Source organism: Neoarius graeffei, chromosome 4 (genome assembly GCF_027579695.1).
Source record: "Neoarius graeffei isolate fNeoGra1 chromosome 4, fNeoGra1.pri, whole genome shotgun sequence".
NCBI lineage: Eukaryota > Metazoa > Chordata > Actinopteri > Siluriformes > Ariidae > Neoarius > Neoarius graeffei.
In genome coordinates this window covers 44,923,299-44,941,476 of record NC_083572.1, presented here as the reverse complement: position 1 = coordinate 44,941,476, position 18,178 = coordinate 44,923,299, and the positions used below count along the sequence as shown (strand labels likewise).

The 18,178-nt window shown below is 40.9% G+C and overlaps 1 protein-coding gene across 1 annotated transcript in view; it reads right to left on the bottom strand.

Moving 5' to 3' along the window:
* Window positions 1-18,178, bottom strand: part of LOC132885033 (contactin-4-like) — a 542,655-nt gene that overhangs the window by 38,351 nt on the left and 486,126 nt on the right. The window contains exons 14-16 of the mRNA XM_060919276.1: window positions 12,552-12,669; window positions 11,775-11,933; window positions 9,770-9,919 (exon numbers count right to left, since the gene is read on the bottom strand). Of these exons, the coding sequence (XP_060775259.1) occupies window positions 9,770-9,919; window positions 11,775-11,933; window positions 12,552-12,669 (427 nt within the window). The remainder of the gene's footprint in view (window positions 1-9,769; window positions 9,920-11,774; window positions 11,934-12,551; window positions 12,670-18,178) is intronic.

The following is an 18,178-nucleotide window of genomic DNA, read 5'->3' as shown; positions in this document are numbered from 1 at the left end:
TTCCCAGGCATAGAGAGGATGCTACAGATGTTCCTTGCTTTAAAAGCATTCTTTATGTCTCAGCAAAAGCCACCCATGGTGATCAAGGCATTTTTTGAAAACCCATTTAGTGAGATATACTTGTGGGACATGCACTCACTCATGTCCGTCTTCCACAATCACATTCAAGAAATGGAAAGGGAGAATAACTCCATCATGGAGGTTAAGAAAATATTGAGCAGCATCCACAACATTCTTCTTGAACGGAAGAACAACAATTTCATGTCCCTCAAAGTTAAGGGACTGCTGGCCGAAAATCACAGAGATGGACTTGAAGGGGGCTGTGACAAGTTCATGGTTGATGCGCTTGGCATGTACAGTTCATGTTTAGAGTATCTGGAGAAGTGGATGACTCCCATGGAAGAGTTCTCACCATTCATGTGGATGGACATGAGTGAGCCACCAAAGTGGAATGATGTGGAGGCCTGCATCAAGTACCTTGGAGAGAAGGGGGTGCCAATTGATGATGTTAAATGTTTTGACCAGGTTGCCAATCTGAAGAAATTCATTGAAAGCTGCAGTGACGATGAGTTCATAGGCCTGCAGGTGCACCAGAAGTGGACCAAATACTTTGAGAAGGCCAAAAACATTGCATGCTACTCAGAACTGCTGAAGATTGCAAAGTTTGCCTTTGCACTTCCTTCTCACAATGCAAATGTGGAGAGAGTTTTTTCACTGATGCAGAGCCAGTGGACAAAGGAGAGGAACCAGCTCTCTGTTGAATCATTGAAAGGGATTCTATTTGTGCAATACAATTTCAAAGATATGTCTTGCAAAGACTTTCATGCTTATTTGTTGAGCAACAAAAAACTGCTGAGAAAGATCAGCTCTACAGCAAAATATCAATGGGCAAACAAGGAGGATGAGGAAGAAAAAACAGACGAAGAGGAGGAAAAACCAGACGAAGAGGAAGATGAGGATTAAGCAGGAAACTAAAGATAGACTATTGATATTTTTGTTAGTTTTTTTTACATTTTTGAGTTATTTTTAAAGTAAATATACAAGAGGTATTTTTGTTAATTAGCTAATTTGTTAATTTATCTTTTCCAATAGCCTACAGATCAGACATTATTTCTTTCATTACTGAAATTGAGGCTAACTGAGTATCAGTATATTTACTGTGGGTGGTAGAAATGGGCAACTGGACTTGCTTGAAGATTCTTGAAAACGTTTCACCTCTCGTCCAAAAGGCTTCCTCAGTTCTGTCTGACTAATAGGGAGTATCAGATATTTATCCTCTCCTGGATCAGAATCAGAATCAGAATTCTGATGACCAGCTCATCTAAGGTGTCATTGAGGCATCATGTTGGTGTGGTGTTTCTACAGACAGAAGCATGGATGCGCCATGGGATCACCAGTGTCCCCTATTGTGGCCAATTTATACATGGAGGAAGTGGAACATATAGCTTTGACCACTTTTGCAGGAGTTGCTCCCAGCCATTGGTTTAGATACGTGGATGATACCTGGGTTAAAATCAAAATCCAGGAGGTGGAAGCTTTCTCGAAACACATCAATGCAGTGGATAGCAACATCAACTTCACTCGGGAGGATGTCAGTGGGAATAATCTAGCCTTCTTGGATTGTGATGTACACATTAGACAAGACAGAAGCCTTAGTATCGAGGTCTACCGGAAACCCACACACACAGACCAGTACCTACTTTTCGACTCTCACCACCCACTGGAACATAAATTGGGGGTCATTAGGACCTTGCAACACAGGGCTCAGAACATTCCTACAACATTAGAGAGAAAAGAGAAGGAGCAGAATCATATCAAGAAAGCACTTCAGAATTGCGGTTATCCCAACTGGGCTTTCCTAAAGAGCATAAAAAGGAACATAACTGACAAGGATGATAACAGGAACAAACGCAAGAACATTGTCATTCCCTACATTTCTGGTCTATCTGAGAAACTCAGGAGGATCTTCTACAAACACAACATTCCGGTACATTTCAGACCCAGTAACACCCTGAAGCAGAAACTGGTCCACCCTAAGGACAGAATACCCAGACACAAACAGGACAACATAGTGTATGCAATTCAGTGCAGTGAGAATTGCACGGATTCGTATATTGGTGAGACCAAACAACCGCTATTGAGGTATTTCACTCACGTGACCAAGTCATGTGATGCTGCCATTTTGGACGGCACGGCTCGAATCAGTTTGAATGCGAGGAAGGCGACAAACGAAAAACATAAAAGAAAAAGGAGCGAGATGCAGAAAACACCTTCACTATCCAGTGATGTAGGGCATTTACAGGGCGAGCAGAGGGAGAGGTATTTGCAAAAATTGAGGTTAGCAGGCTTAGAGAACGACGTTTACCTGCTTCCACCAGGATTGTTCACTGACGTACAGAAGTACACGAAGCCCTCGTCTTTACCTGACTTCGGCCCACATGATCTGTATACCTATGTCGTTAAAAACCCATCGCCATACACAGGTATTGATCTGAAAGCGTATACGAGTTTGGATGCCTACAAATATTTTGTGTCAGGCTGGGTAACATGCCTACATCAGTGGGTCGTCCCTGGAGCCGGTGGTCGCCATCTGATTACAGCTAAGGTTTGTTCACATTTTCATTTACTTTCGGTCCTCAGGATAAACAAAATGTTATTAAATGTCATTGAAATAACTTCTTAGTCTGTTGAGACATGGCCCGTTATAAATTTGCTGTTACCAGGCAATGACCAAGAACTGTATTATTAGGGTCAGTGTAGTTGTAGCAGTGTATTAGCAACTAGCTGTTAGCACTAGCTAATGTCAACAACATCGTAGCTGGTATGTTACTGTAGCAATATTTACGTTCAGTCATTTGGATGACTGTTAAAACCTTTCAGTCTCAAGTTTTTCCTTTACTGGATTTACTAGTTTACTGAGCTAGTGCGCTCGGCCAAGCCGGGAGCCATCGCGCGCTCTCCGTCCAAGCCGGGAGCCATCGCGCGCTCTCCGGCCAAGCCGGGAGCCATCGCGCGCTCTCCGGCCAAGCCGGGAGCCATCGCGCGCTCTCCGGCCAAGCCGGGAGCCATCGCGCGCTCGCCGGCCAAGCCGGGAGCCATCGCGCGCTCGCCGGCCAAGCCGGGAGCCATCGCGCGCTCTCCGGCCAAGCCGGGAGCCATCGCGCGCTCTCCGGCCAAGCCGGGAGCCATCGCGCGCTCTCCGGCCAAGCCGGGAGCCATCGCGCGCTCTCCGGCCAAGCCGGGAGCCATCGCGTGCTCGCCGGCCAAGCCGGGAGCCATCGCGCGCTGCCGGCCAAGCCGGGAGCCATCGCGCGCTAGCTCAGTAAACTAGTAAATCCAGTAAAGGAAAAATTTGAGACTGAAAGGTTTTAACAGTCATCCAAATGACTGAACGTAAATATTGCTACAGTAACGTACTAGCTACTGTTGTTGACATTAGCTAGCTTGCCGTCCAAAATGGTGGACACCGGGGCGTCACGTGACCCTGTGACGTCAGGTGAAATACCTCAATACAGGCGCTTGGCCCAACACAGGAGAGCCAGCTCCTCAGGCCAGGACTCGGCTGTCTACATTCATCTTAACAACAAAGGACACTCATTTCAGGATTGTAATGTACGTATTTTAGCCAGAGAGGATCGGTGGTATGAGCGAGGAGTTAAAGAAGCCATTTTTGTCAACCTGGAACGGCCATCACTGAACAGAGGTGGGGGTCTAAGACATCATTTGTCAACCATCTACAAGGCGGTATTGGACACTCTTCCCAGACGGCTGGGTGTACGCCAGGACCCAGCTGTTTTCAGTGACTCACAGGAGGACAGAGAGAGTCAGATTGCCATTGATCACCCTAACGGACAATACTTTGATCACCCTAATGACTCGCCGTTCACACCCAGCCTCCAGTGACCCACACCAACATGATGCCTCAATGACACCTTAGGTGGGGTTTACATTAGACCGTATCAGCGGATCATCAGATTAACGCTTTTAAAACAATTAGCATGCACACAGCAATGCCAATACACGATTCGCGTGCACACAGCAACACCAATACACGGATATGCTCGGCTCCGCAGGCATCCTGCGCTCCAAATCACTCCGCCCTGAACAGCGAGTGCCCTCTGGAGGGTGCACACTCCAGCCCTGCGCAGCTCACAGAGCGCACGAGTGGAGCGCACGAGCAGTGATTTGGGACTGAGCCGCTGTGTGTGTGATCTCAGTGCATGTCGGGCATGCGCGTCACTTACCACTTGCAAGTGGAAGGATGGCAAGCCTAAAGACAATCATAACTACACAATGGGCAGTATTTGCATCAGTATTTGCAGTATTTTCATACTTTTATACTCTTTAATGAAAGGTGATACAAGGCGGAAGTCTGCGCCGTTTTTCAGCAGTCGCGTCACATGACCAACGCCAGCGAATCAGGAAGGTGGATGTCACAGTGACATTGTCCAATGATGACGCCAGCTAGAGCTCAGCACAGCGTATCCGCGTATTCTCAATGTTTACACAGCACCGGACCAGACACGATCTGGATTGAATACGTGGACCCTGGCGGATTCCCGTTTCCCGGCGTTTCCAGGCGTTTTAATGTAAACGGACAGTGCATCCGCGAAGAAAACGAGACAGATACTGTCTAATGTAAACTTGGCCTTAGATGAGCTGGTCATCAGAATTCTGTTCTTTAAATTCGTTTCTTAAGACAAGGATTTTATAAAATCCTTGTCTTAAGAAACGAATTTAAAGAATAGTTTCAATAGGTAGACATAATGAACTTTCACTACACATCAGAATTCTGATTCTGATTTTGATCCAGGAGAGGATAAATATCTGATACTCCCTATTAGTCAGACAGAACTGAGGAAGCCTTTTGGATAAGAGGTGAAACGTTTTCAAGAATCTTCAAGCAAGTCCAGTTGCCCATTTCTACCACCCACAGTTTACTATGACCTGGATGATTGAGAATCTTCACAGACATATCAGTATGTTTGTTATTGGGAGTTGAGAGTTATTGTTAACTTTTATTGTTAATATAAGTGAGTGTGGTTTAGATGAGACATTATTTCTTTCATTGTGTCATTCATTCATTACAGAAATTGTAAAGCATTTTTGAATAAATACATTTTAAATATCATTTGTTATTGGAGTTATTGTTGTTGACTTTTATGAAAAGCATTTTTAATAAACCAACTTTAAATATCATTTTATTTGTATGTTTGTTAAGTGAGTGCATGTGCCATAAGTATATCTCACTAAATGGGTTTTCAAAAAACACCTTGATCACCATGGGTGGCTTTTGCTGAGACATAAAGAATGCTTTTAAAGCAGGGAACATCTGTAGCATCCTCTCTGTGCCTGGGAACAGAGAGAGCCACCTTGTCTTGCTGTGTGAAAGCATCCTCCTGTACTCAGTGTCAACAAAATCACAGTACTCTTTGAGGGACTCAGTACACACGGTGTAAATGTGGAAGTACTGGTATATTTTAAAAATTATATTTTCAAGGTCCACATCAAGTGTGTCTGCCCCGTGATGGACACAATTGTTCAGTATGTGTACTGGGCAACCCGCACCAATGAGTGTTTTGTTCTGCATTTGGAAGACAAATAGTTTTTTTTACCAATGTTTCCATTAGGTAGTTTGCGATGGTGGTTGCTGTCTCATTTGGTGTATCTTTCACCTCAATTAATTTGGTCTGCACACCACCCTTCTTCTTCCAATCAAAGTGATTACTCCAGTTAGTACTAACACCACAGAATGGGACACCTCAACAGAGTGAGGTAAGTTTGTAGTTTGATATTGTTACTAACACTACTACCCCCCCCACCCCACCCCCCCGCACTAAGGTGTCCTGGTTTTCCCAAATCAAAATATGGTCACCCTATTGTATATGTACGGACAGGTTGACGGCTAATTTCGCTGGTACATGTGACTAGTGACAATAAAGGGCATCATCGTTATGTCGTTACAACGTTGACCCACTTTTAACGTGCCGAGTACCGACTGTAGCCAGTAACAAATGCTAATTAGCTTGCTGTCAAGTTTTTCCTTTGTCGAGCTTTAAGCGTAAGGTCATGGATGTTACTACTGCTTGTTCCTGCCATAATATGATACGTGATATGTGCTGTTGTCTGTTCATAGCTACTTTTTTAATCTATGCAGTTAGCATTGTTTTGTTACTAGTATTGTATGTTTCTTTTTGCTGTTTAACCGAAGTGTAACTGCTGCCATCTTGATGAGATCACCATCGCAAGAGATTTTATCTCATTGTTTTTGGAGTCATTACAACATTAACATTTACTTTTATTCATTTACCCCTCTGTGTAAATTAGAAAATGGCGCAACTTCCTCTGTAGCCGTCAACGGACAAGCACAGACATGTCTTGAGTTTTGAGCCAATCACAACAGGGCAGCACTGTGGCCTGAGGTAAAACATGATAGTTTAAGTTTGTTTAAATTACAAAAATGAGTACGCCCAATGACTGTCTCATATACTCTTCATATACTCATACTGTTTAAGTAATGCAATAAAACTAAACTTTAAAAGTGGTATTTACTCAAACTGTTTGCATAGAATGAACTTTCGGGTTAACAGTGAAATAGTGTTGCAGTGTTCTGCAAATTTGCAATTTAATATTTCAGATCTTGAGACATGAAAGTGCTATTTTAAAAAACAAAAGGTCAGAAATTTTTTCTTTGTCGTCTATTTAGTTCATTTTATTTCCTCAATAATTTTCCTTGATTGAGAAATCGGTCTGGGCTCTTATGGGTTAATCAGTAGCCTGCACGCTAGTATATGTTCCATTTACAGTCAAACATTTTGATGTACTCCAGGCTCAATTTTGATTAATCAAAAATCTGTGTAGTAGTACAGTCTGAAGATGCTTTTGCACATTCGATGTCAATTGAACAAAAATTATGGGAGGATATAGGTTTAATAAGTTTTACAATTTTTGAAGTGAGAGTGATTAATTGATAAGTTTAGATGTGTTCAATATTTTCTTATCTTCAGACATAATAGTGTAGATGTTTCTTTACCTGCTTGATAGTTTTGACTGAGACTCCAATCTTCCTCAGAACAGTCATTAGTCCTTAAATTAAATTCATTATAGACGTGAACTTAAAATCATTGTTTTATTTTATGGCCTTGGTGTCCTGGCTTTTGGCCTTCGTGCCCTCAAAAAATTGACAGCACAAAAGGCCAAGTGGCCTTGCCCCTAAAATGACGAAATTCCAGGCCTGTTGTGTACAAATGGAGGAAATTCAGGACCATTGTTACCCTCCCCAGGAGTGGTCGACCAACAAAGATCATTCCAAGAGCAAGGCGTGTAATAGTCGGTGAGGTCGCAAAGGACCCCAGGGTAACTTCTAAGCAACTGAAGGCCTCTCTCACATTGGCTAATGTTAATGTTCATGAGTCCACCATCAGGAGAACACTGAACAATAATGGTGTGAATGGCAGGGTTGCAAGGAGAAAGCCACTGCTCTCTAAAAAGAACATTGCTGCACGTCTGCAGTTTGCTAAAGATCACGTGGACAAGCCAGAAGGCTATTGGAAAAATGTGTTTTGTGGACAGATGAGACCAAAATAGAACTTTCTGGTTTAAATGAGAAGTGTTATGTTTGGAAAAAGGAAAACACTGCATTCCAGCATAAGAACCCATCTGTGAAACATGGCGGTGGTAGTATCATGGTTTGGGCCTGTTTATGCTACATCTGGGCCAGGATGGCTTGCCATCATTGATGGAACAATGAATTCTGAATTATACCAGAAAATTCTAAAGGAAAATGTCAGAACATCTGTCTATAAACTGAATCAAGAGAAGGTGGGCCATGCAGCAAGACAACAACCCTAAGTACACAAGTCGTTCTACCAAAGAATGGTTAAAGACGAATAAAGTAAATGTTTTGGAATGGCCAAGTCAAAGTCCTGACCTTAATCCAATCGAAATGTTGTGGAAGGACCTGAAGCGAGCAGGTCATGTGAGGAAACCCACCAACATCCCAGAGTTGAAGCTGTTCTGTATGCAGGAATGGGCTAAAATTCCTCCATGCCGGTGTGCAGGACTGATCAACAGTTACCGGAAACATTTAGTTGCAATTATTGCTGCACACGGGGGTCACACCAGATACTGAAAGCAAAGGTTCACATACTTTTGCCACTCACAGATATGTAATATTGGATCATTTTCTTCAATAAATAAATGACCAAGTATAATATGTTTTAGGTCATATTTATGCAGGAATATAGAAAATTCTAAAAGGTTCACAAACTTTCAAGCACCACTGTAACCCATCTGAAGCAGTGAACACATGCATGCGCGCGCACACACACACACACACACACACGAGAGCAGTGTGCTACAGTGCCTGGGGATTTTTTTTAGAATTAGAAGTTTGATGGCTCTGTGCTACTAAGGGAAACGGTGTACGAGTGTGCTGGTTACATCACAAGTGGATATCTGGTTTCATTGCAAATGGCTGCACCCAGGTCAGCCTATTTTTAACAATATCACAACTTTTAAAATGGATAAATTGTTACTATAAAGTTTTATTTTTAATTTAAATGTGTGGGGAGGCACATCAGGGCATTTACTGTGATCGGCAAATGGTGTTTTTTTGGGGGGGGTTGTTTGACTTTAACCATGCACACCTGCTTTCAGTTTTTTCCACTTATTGCTCACTGGCTTCTGTTAGTTTGTCTTACATTTGTTTTTATTTTCCATGCCGATACACATTTTTTTCCTCACTACAACTATCGTGTTTTCATGCCTGGTGTTTTGTGATGCTTTGACTGTCCTCTGTAAATGAAAGGTTTCCATACTTACATCCATCACTGTGCCTCAACCATGATAAAAATATTAAATATAAGTGTCAGAATCCTGAGAGAGAGAGCGAGAGAGATACCACATTCACATAAATTTTATTACAGTGTATTTTTTAATTATTAGTTACTGTTGTTGATTTCTTATTGTGTGTAGTTTATAAATGAAACTTTATCATGGGTATGTATGTACATGAAAAACAAGCTTTATATCAGGTTTACTCCCTTCCGCAGTTTTGGTTAACCATATTAGATTCTGGAATGTAGCCCCACAGATACGGCGCTCCCACTGCATCTACTGCTGCTTGCTTGTTGTTTTTGAATTTGGTGCCAGTTGCTTTACACTGAGGCAGTATGAGTAGCTTCATCACAATATCACTGCACCATCATTTCCGTTACCGCTAGCAACATTATAACTGGTCATAACACGTAACTTTGATGGTTCCAGTTCTCACTGGAGCCATAACAAAAAAAAAAATTCACCAAATGTTACTTGGTCGACGGGGGCAAGATTAACATTGTGGCTTTACTGTTTTGCTTCCATTCCCAGAGGAACACCATTAATGTATAATAATGGAAAATTTATGGGTTTCATTGTGAGTGGGAATGGGGTAATGGAATCCACCCATCTTCTGATAAGGAATGAGAAAGATGGTTGCTTCATTGGTGATACAGAGGGCCCTTTAAAAAGCACACTCTATAGTCTCAGTCCACTGAAGATACAGAAACTGGCTGAATGAACAGAAGTCCTCCAACATTGCTCTTATATATTACATAATAAATGCATTATCAACATACAATATATTTACGTCTCTTATTTTTGTTAGTTGGTAAAAAGTGACCGAAAAAAAGTCAGGAAAATCAAACAGACCAAAAACAACAGGTGCATAGAAGCACTATAAGTGGGATATTTACACAAAGCTAGTGAGTGTGTGTTTTAAATCACTTACGCGTTTCCTTGGTCCTGACTTGCTTGGAGGGTTTGCTGGGCTCACCTGTACCCAGTGCATTGATTGCCACCACTCGAAATTCATACTCTACCCAAGGGCTGAGCTCAATTACTGTAGCTGTCAGACGGCGACCCCCCACTTCTTCTGGCACTGGAAATAAAATACACATGCATTGAGAGAAGAAACAGTCTTGAGTGATACTCAGTGAATTACAACTTTTATTATAGCCTACACACAGACTTTTATTAAAGTCTACAAACAAAACTAATCATTGTTTACTTGAGTTTGATAAGTGTGAATATACAAGGTATGTGTGGAGTAGGGACAGCTCCGTTCACAAATCTCTAGATCAGTTACTAGTAACAAAGCTGCATGTCAAAAGTAATATAAATAATATGAATGCTTAATGTTGATTTTAAATGTTCAAGCATCCAAAATGTAGCTTTTTATCAGCTTTGCCTCATTCATTCCTTCCTTTCTTCCATCTTGGTCATAGTCAGGGTCGTGGTCCCCCTTGTCTTTTTTTCAAGGCTATACAGACTGTAATTATTTTATGTTATTGCTCATAGAATGTTCACATAAACTATAGGTAACAAAACCTATAATAATCTGGGCGAATAAGACTCGTTGAAATCAAATCAATCGATGTTGAAAGGAATAATCTGTTGGCTCTGATAGTGTACTCTCAACAGATGAAGCTGTCACAGAGAACAGTTGGTTGAAACAGTTCACACTTTAGCAATGACTATGTTTTTGACAAGCCCTGTGATGACCTGGCGACTTGTCCAGGATGTACCCCGCCTTTCGCCCGTAGTCAGCTGGGATAGGCTCCAGCTTGCCTGCGACCCTGTAGAACAGGATAAAGCGGCTAGAGATAATGAGATGAGATGAGATGTTTTTGACAAATTAATCACAGACAGGCTTAATCCTAAATGGCTTACGACAGTATATACGACATTATATCCTTCATCAAAAAAATTCCCATGCAGGGATTGGCCAAGGATGAATCACGTGACATAAAATAGTTCCACTATTGATTAAGCAATGTATCTAATGATGTCATAAAAAATTTGAATATGGTGTGAGTCAGTCATGGTATATCCTGGATATACCATGAACTGACATCACAATCAAGCTGTATGGCTGACTCGAGTCGCAGCTGTGGCTCTGCGAGCATTTGTGTGTGTGTGTAGCTCTACGTATCATGATCATGCCTAGTGAAAAAAAAACAAAACAAAGTATAGATTTTTGTGCTCATATACAGTTTGGAACTTTGGATAGTCTTTTTCAATTTGGATATTTTGATGCTTGCATAGCAGAGAGGGAGAAAGACGGTGAGTTAGTCATTTAATTTTATTTTCAGATTTATTTCTAATTCTTTGTAGTGAACACTTTTAGTTTGGAATTTTTTGATGAGGGATATAAATCAAATATACCATGCACTGAGAGACACTGGTAATTATGGATTCTCTTCGGTGACTGGCATAGTCCTACTTTCTATGAGAAAATAGTGAGAATCCATAATTTCAACTGGAGCCTCTCAGTGTATGGTATATTTGATTACTATACAATGGTACTTTATAGCCATTACATCATACTCTATTTCGTGCACTTCTATGTGGAGCCTGAATCAGTGAAACAATAATGTATGGTCTGGATCATTTAAAGAAAAAAAGTAAGAAACATAAAGAACACTAAATACAGTCTTGGATATCTATGCTATTCGCCAAACTTGCTGATACTACCTCAATGAATCCTCAACTATGAGCATTACCACAATAGTTAATGCCTAAACATATATGATAAAACTCTGGCCATAATGCAAAACACTGAGCTTAAAATAAATCTAAAAAACATCATGTACATTGAGATCCTGTACTTCATAATCATGTACCATTTGGCAGGGAGCAAATAACAAATAGCATTCTTACTTGATTGTAGGGGACTCAGAGAAGGGAAGAAAGTGTGCTGATTTGATCAGATGCAGTCTGATTAGGGGTCCTACCTGTGGTGACAGCTTGCCATCCCAGTGAGAATGGGGTTCTAGCCTGGATAGTGTAAGCATTAACTGGACTGTGATTATCAGGACCAGGCTTCCAAGACAGAGTGGCTGTGGAATCTGTGAGCTCTTCCACATGGATGCTGGTAGGAGGGCCAGGGGGACCTAAAAAAAAACGACACATATACACACTCATGCCCACACTGTAATGCTGTGTTATGGCTTTATTATCAACAACAACCTAAAGCACAGGAATATAACTAGCAAAATGTCCCTAAATATTTCGAGATGTCTTGGATTTAATTACACAAATTAGCTATAGCTTCTTTTTCTTGTTAGCCTGAGTATGTGTTGCACTGTTGTTTCATGTGCAAGCAGTGTGTAAATATTCATAGGATATGTGGAAATGCTTTTATTTACTTCAGCAACATTGTGTCATCAGTTTTTATTAGTAATTATGAGCCAGCTAATACAAAAAAAGTTGATTTAAGAAAAATAGAAAACAAAGGGTATTTCTTTAAAATTACCACTAAATATTAATTAAAAGGCTTTATATTTATTAAATGTATCTACATGGACTATTATATTTACTATATGCATCTTAAGGCAACAATGGAAATTTGACAAATAAGTGTTAAAAATTGTATACAAACACTGCCCTGAAGAGGAGTGTTCCAGCCCTAATCTAATATCTTCATTATCTAATCTTCATGTCTAAAACCCTCTGCAGGAGCACAACTGGTCCTCCATGGTATACTAATACAGCATAGGTTTGAATAGCACCTCTGACAATTAGGTCTGTGGCAATAGAGCTGCTGTCCACCTTGGTCTGCACTGCACATGTGTACTTCCCTGCATGCTTCATCTGAATATTCCGAATCATGATGTCTCCGGAAGAATGCTGAGGACAGACAGTAAGATCAATTAGGGAACACTGGTCACTTTTCTCTCTGCATGAATTTAATCTCAGAGAAAAACAAAAGATATTCTGTTTACACCAAGTAACACTGCTTTGGCACAAATTTAATAGGTCTTGTACATGCAGCACTTGGTACCACAGAAACAAAGAATTTAAATTAAATTTGTGTCGACATTAAGGGTGGCGGCATGGTGGTGTAGTGGTTAGTACTGTTGCCTCACAGCAAAAAGGTCCTGGGCTTGAGCCCAGGGGCTGATGAGGGCCTTTCGGTGTGGAGTTTGCATGTTCTCCCCGTGTCTGCATGGGTTTCCCTCTGGGTGCTCCGGTTTCCCCCCCACAGTCCAAAGGTATGCAGGTTATGGATGGATAGGAATTAAAGGCAACGGGACTGTTACAAGCTTCAAGATGTTTTATCTCTCATCTGGGGACTTTATTAGAACTTAACCATTAGAACTGCTTGAATTAGTCTTTTTTCCCCCTGCAAATTATAACAAAAAAAGGTTTGCATTGGCTTACTACTATTAGACATTTGAAATGACCTGAATTATTGAGACGGGCAGCATAGTGGTGTAGTGATTAGCACTGTCGCTTCACAGCAAGAAGGTTCTGGGTTTGAGCCCAGGGACTGATGAGGGCCTTTTTGTGTGGAGTATGCATATTCTCCCCGTGTCTGTGTGGGTTTCTGCTGGGTGCTCTGGTTTCCGCCACAGTCTAAAGACATGCAGGTTAGGCTAATTGCTGGCTCTAAATTGACTGCACAGTAGGTGTGAATGGTTGCTAGTCTCTATGTGTCAGCCCTGTGATGACCTGGCGACTTGTCCAGGGTGTACCCTGCCTCTCGCCCATAGTCAGCTGGGACAGGCTCTAGCTTGCCCGCAACCCTCCACAGGATAAGTGGTTATGGATAATGGATGGATTAATTATTGAGACCTGCAATAAATATTTTTTTATTTTATCTAATTTTGAACCTCATTACTTTCATGGCTTTATTTGTATTTAAAAAGACAATGATTGTCATTAATATACACTCACTGGTCACTTTAACACCTGTACACCTTTTCTTTTATGCAGTTATACAATCAGCAAATCATGTGGCAGCAGTATGGTGGATAAAATCAGATATACAGTAGGTCAAGAGCTTCAGTTAATGTTCACATCAAATATCAGAATGGGGGGGGGAATGCTCACCCTGGTTGTAAAGCATGGTTATTTGAGTTACAACATCCTTCCTAGCAGCTTGAACCAACCTGGCTATGTTCCGCTGATCTTTCTCATTAATGAGGCGTTTTAGCCTGCAGACCCTTCACTCACTGGATGTTGCCCCCCCCAACACACACACATCATTCTGTGTAAACTCTAAAGACTGTTGTGTGTGAAAATCCCAGGAGATCAGTAGTTTCTGAAATACTCAAACCATCTGGCACCAACAACCATACTTCTGTTAGTCACAGAGATCACATTTTCTTCATTCTAATGTTTGATATGAACATTAACTGAAGCTCTTGACGTGTATCTGCATGATTTTAAGCATTGTGCTGCTGCAACTTGATTGGCTGATTGAATAATTGCAAGAATGAGGTATTCCTAATAAAATGAATGGTGAGTATAAAGTGGTGTTCGTTCTCCAAATGTTCTTTAAATGGCTATTATAGTTGTCATGTCATTGGTATCCATGCCATAATCTGCTTGAGCCTTCACAATGATGAATCACACAAGGCAAAGCTGGGCACACAAAGAAAATGGATTTATGAAAATTTAATGAAATATGAATTAAATGATGTGGCTTAATCATACTCTTTATTAACACATTTGAGCTGGACAGTGTCTGGGCATAATGAGGAACATCTCTGATAATAGCTTCCTTGAGAGTTGCCTTAATGTGTTTTGGCTATTATTTTGTTACTGTTCAAAATTGCATCTGATGTTACCAAAAGTGAACAATGTGCTTCTTCAATTCAGTTTACCTAAAATGTTCAATAATAGTATGTCCGATACATTACAGAATGAAATGTTGCACTCGTTAAGGTCACTGTATCATGGCAGATGTGAATGTGGTTTATTATGTGCAGGAAGGTCAACAGTACAAGGCAACAGTGTACAGAATTCCACCCAAAAAGAACTGTCTAATGTCATGTTCTATTGTTGTTAACTTTGATGCAAAACATGGGTCAAAAGTGACCCGTCTGAGTTTTTATCTTCTATATCTTTGCAATAAATTAATTCCATCATTCAGTATTCAAGGTATTCCTCAATTAACTTGTTTTTGATAATCATACATCCTTATTTTATTTTTTCCTTTCTTACTTTTTGAATAAAAACCCTTTTTGTATCACTACCCTTCTAATGCACAACATGGGTCAAAAACGACCTGCATTCATTTTCCAGGTTATTTCATGTATGGCTGAGTGTTTCTATAATATACTTTTGAAATAAATTCATTTTGTCATTTACTTTTCCAAATATCCAGTAAATATCTTGTTTTTGGGCGGCACGGTGGTGTAGTGGTTAGCGCTGTTGCCTCACAGCAAGAAGGTCCGGGTTCGAGCCCCGTGGCCGGCGAGGGCCTTTCTGTGCGGAGTTTGCATGTTCTCCCCGTGTCCGCGTGGGTTTCCTCCGGGTGCTCCGGTTTCCCCCACAGTCCAAAGACATGCAGGTTAGGTTAACTGGTGACTCTAAATTGACTGTCGATGTGAGTGTGAATGGTTGTCTGTGTCTATGTGTCAGCCCTGTGATGACCTGGCGACTTGTCCAGGGTGTACCCCACCTTTCGCCCGTAGTCAGCTGGGATAGGCTCCAGCTTGCCTGCGACCCTGTAGAACAGGATAAAGCAGCTAGAGATAATGAGATGAGATATCTTGTTTTTGTTTAGCACAAATTATCATTTTTATTTTTCCTTTCTTAAGTTATGAACAAGCACAGCTTTTGTAATTCTACATCAAGTTTACACACATGGGTCAGAAACGACCCGCATGCATTTACTCCAGTGTTTGGTAGGACCTGTGAATTGTGCTTGTGTCAGACATCTCACAGCTCAGCACAGCACCCTTTGCCCATCTAATACATGTAAGTAATGTTTTTCAATTGTTCTAACATTATCTTAGAAAAAAATTGATTATGTTTAGGTTACCTTGAGAGTGAGTAGATTACTTGTCAGAAAGTTACAAGTAATTACTATTAGCTACCTAGCTGTTGACATATTCTACTTTAGTTAGCTAATTTTATTGTAGTTGGCTTAGCTAACTACATAGTTAATAAATAAATAACTGGCCCCATTCACTGCTAAAGTAATTACTTGAAACAAATTATTATAGTATTAAGACATTTAATTTTAAATCACACTTGGATGACCCATGTGTAGTAATATAAAAAAGTATTTTTGTTCATAAAGTAGGAAAGAAAAAAAAATAAATTAATGATTTGTGGTAATTAAAAACAAGATATTTAAAGAATACTTGGAATATTAAATCATAAAATAAATTGATTTCAAAAGATAGAGCAAAGAAAAACTCAGTCAGCATGAAATAACCTGGAAAATGAATGCGGGTCATTTTTGACCCATTTTGTGCATTAGAAGGGGTGTGCATATGTTTTGCATCAAAGGGTTAAGAATCACCATGTAGAAAACATTTCCAGGGATATCCAAAGATCCAGAGAAAGGGGAAAAATAGTCTGGATGCTCTTGGTGAAAACCCTCAACATGATAACACGAGTATTCCTATCGACTATACCCCTCACAGTTAACCAGGTAGTGCATAAACCTTCCCCACACATAAACTTAGACTTGCAGGCTAGCAAGGATTTAACCAAGCTGCCCTCCATATCCAATGATTTGCCTCAGCTCCAGGACATTATTGATAAAAGTTTAGTTAGAAGTCCCTGCCAGGGTGGAACAGTAGACCCTGAAGGTATAAGGCAGCAATGCTACCTGGGATTTAAAGCCAAACAAAACCCCAAAAATAAACTCCATTATACTGACAGATAATATCCATACAAGAAATGTTGGAGTGTTCACTTGTTCATATTTGTATCTGTACACTGTGTGCAGATTTTATTTTAAAAGAAAAACAATGTCCCTGGGAGCTGCCATCTCTGCAAGGTTGAAATATCACATGCTAAGTACAAATTACGCCAGAGAATCCGAGACTGTGATGTCACTTACATGCCACATGACTTACCGAGGCTGAGATGTAGTGAATACATCGCTTCTAAATTGCTGAAAACAACTTTGAAGATGCCCGAGTGTCAAGCATTTTGGTGTAAAAATAAAGACCAATCACTGAAGTAATGAAATAAAGACCAATCACTGAAGTAATGAAAACACACACACACACACACACACACACACAAAAAAAAAAAAAAAAAAAAACTGTGAGCAGACCCATACCCAGCCTTTGGGAGCCTTTTGCTGCCTATAAACTCCATTGCCGGCTACTCAGTGCTTTTTTTTTTTCAAAAATTTTTATTTTTCCTTGTATTTTTATGTGACATGCTTTTGTTTGTTTTTATTAAATGTACTAGTGTGCCAGTTACATCACAAGCGGATATCCGGTATCAGGGTGCAGGTGCTTACTGGATGCAGATGTAGGGGAGAGCAGGTGCGTCACAAACTGAAAACCAAATCCAAGATGTAAGCCATGTAGTGTAGTCAGGGACAAGCTAAAGTCGGTTGATGTGCAAATAGAGTAATGGAGACTAAATGAGATCAAGGTTGGGAACAACAGAGCTCACTATATAACTTTAATCTCATTGTACATGTGTATAGTGACAATAAAGGCATTCTATTCTATTCTATTCTATTCTCTGGAATGCCATAGTACCTGAAGACGAAGGAAAAGGAGTTTGGTGGTTTCGAGTGCTGTGGGCAGTCTAGGCAGGGGAATGATTTCAGTGCCTTGGAAAATCAATCTATGACCACCATAATAAGAGTGTTGTTCTGTGACTTTGGGAGATTTATGATAAAGTCTATAGCTCAATGTGACCAAGGTCATTGTGGTACGGGTAGGGGGCAAATCTTGTCCGTGGGGGGTGGGGTGTCTGGGTACCTTCACTTGAGTCCAAGCTGAACATGAGGAAACAAATTGGTTGACTTCTGTTACCATGTTCTCCACCAATACTTGTTTCGGAGGAGTTGGTAAGTTCTAAGTTGTTCTAGTACTGACGGTATACCCTTGTTTCAGAGCCTCCTAAACATATTCTTCCATGGGCCTTTGTTCCGCAATGGACAGTGGATAGATTCTGTTGCGTGGAGGGGTTGTGCGCAGGTGGTCAATGGTGCAGTCATAGGGACAGTGTGGGGGGAAGGCCGCTGGCTTTGCCTTTGTTAAACACTTCCTTGAGTGGGTGATAACAGGCAGGTACATGCTCAATGCCTCCCGCCGTGGGACTTTCTATGGAAGCAGAAGCTAAAGTGATTAACAGAAGCTGTAGACATTCGTGAAAGCATGTGGGAGACCACTGGAGAATTTTGCAATGCTGCCAGGAGATAAGTGGG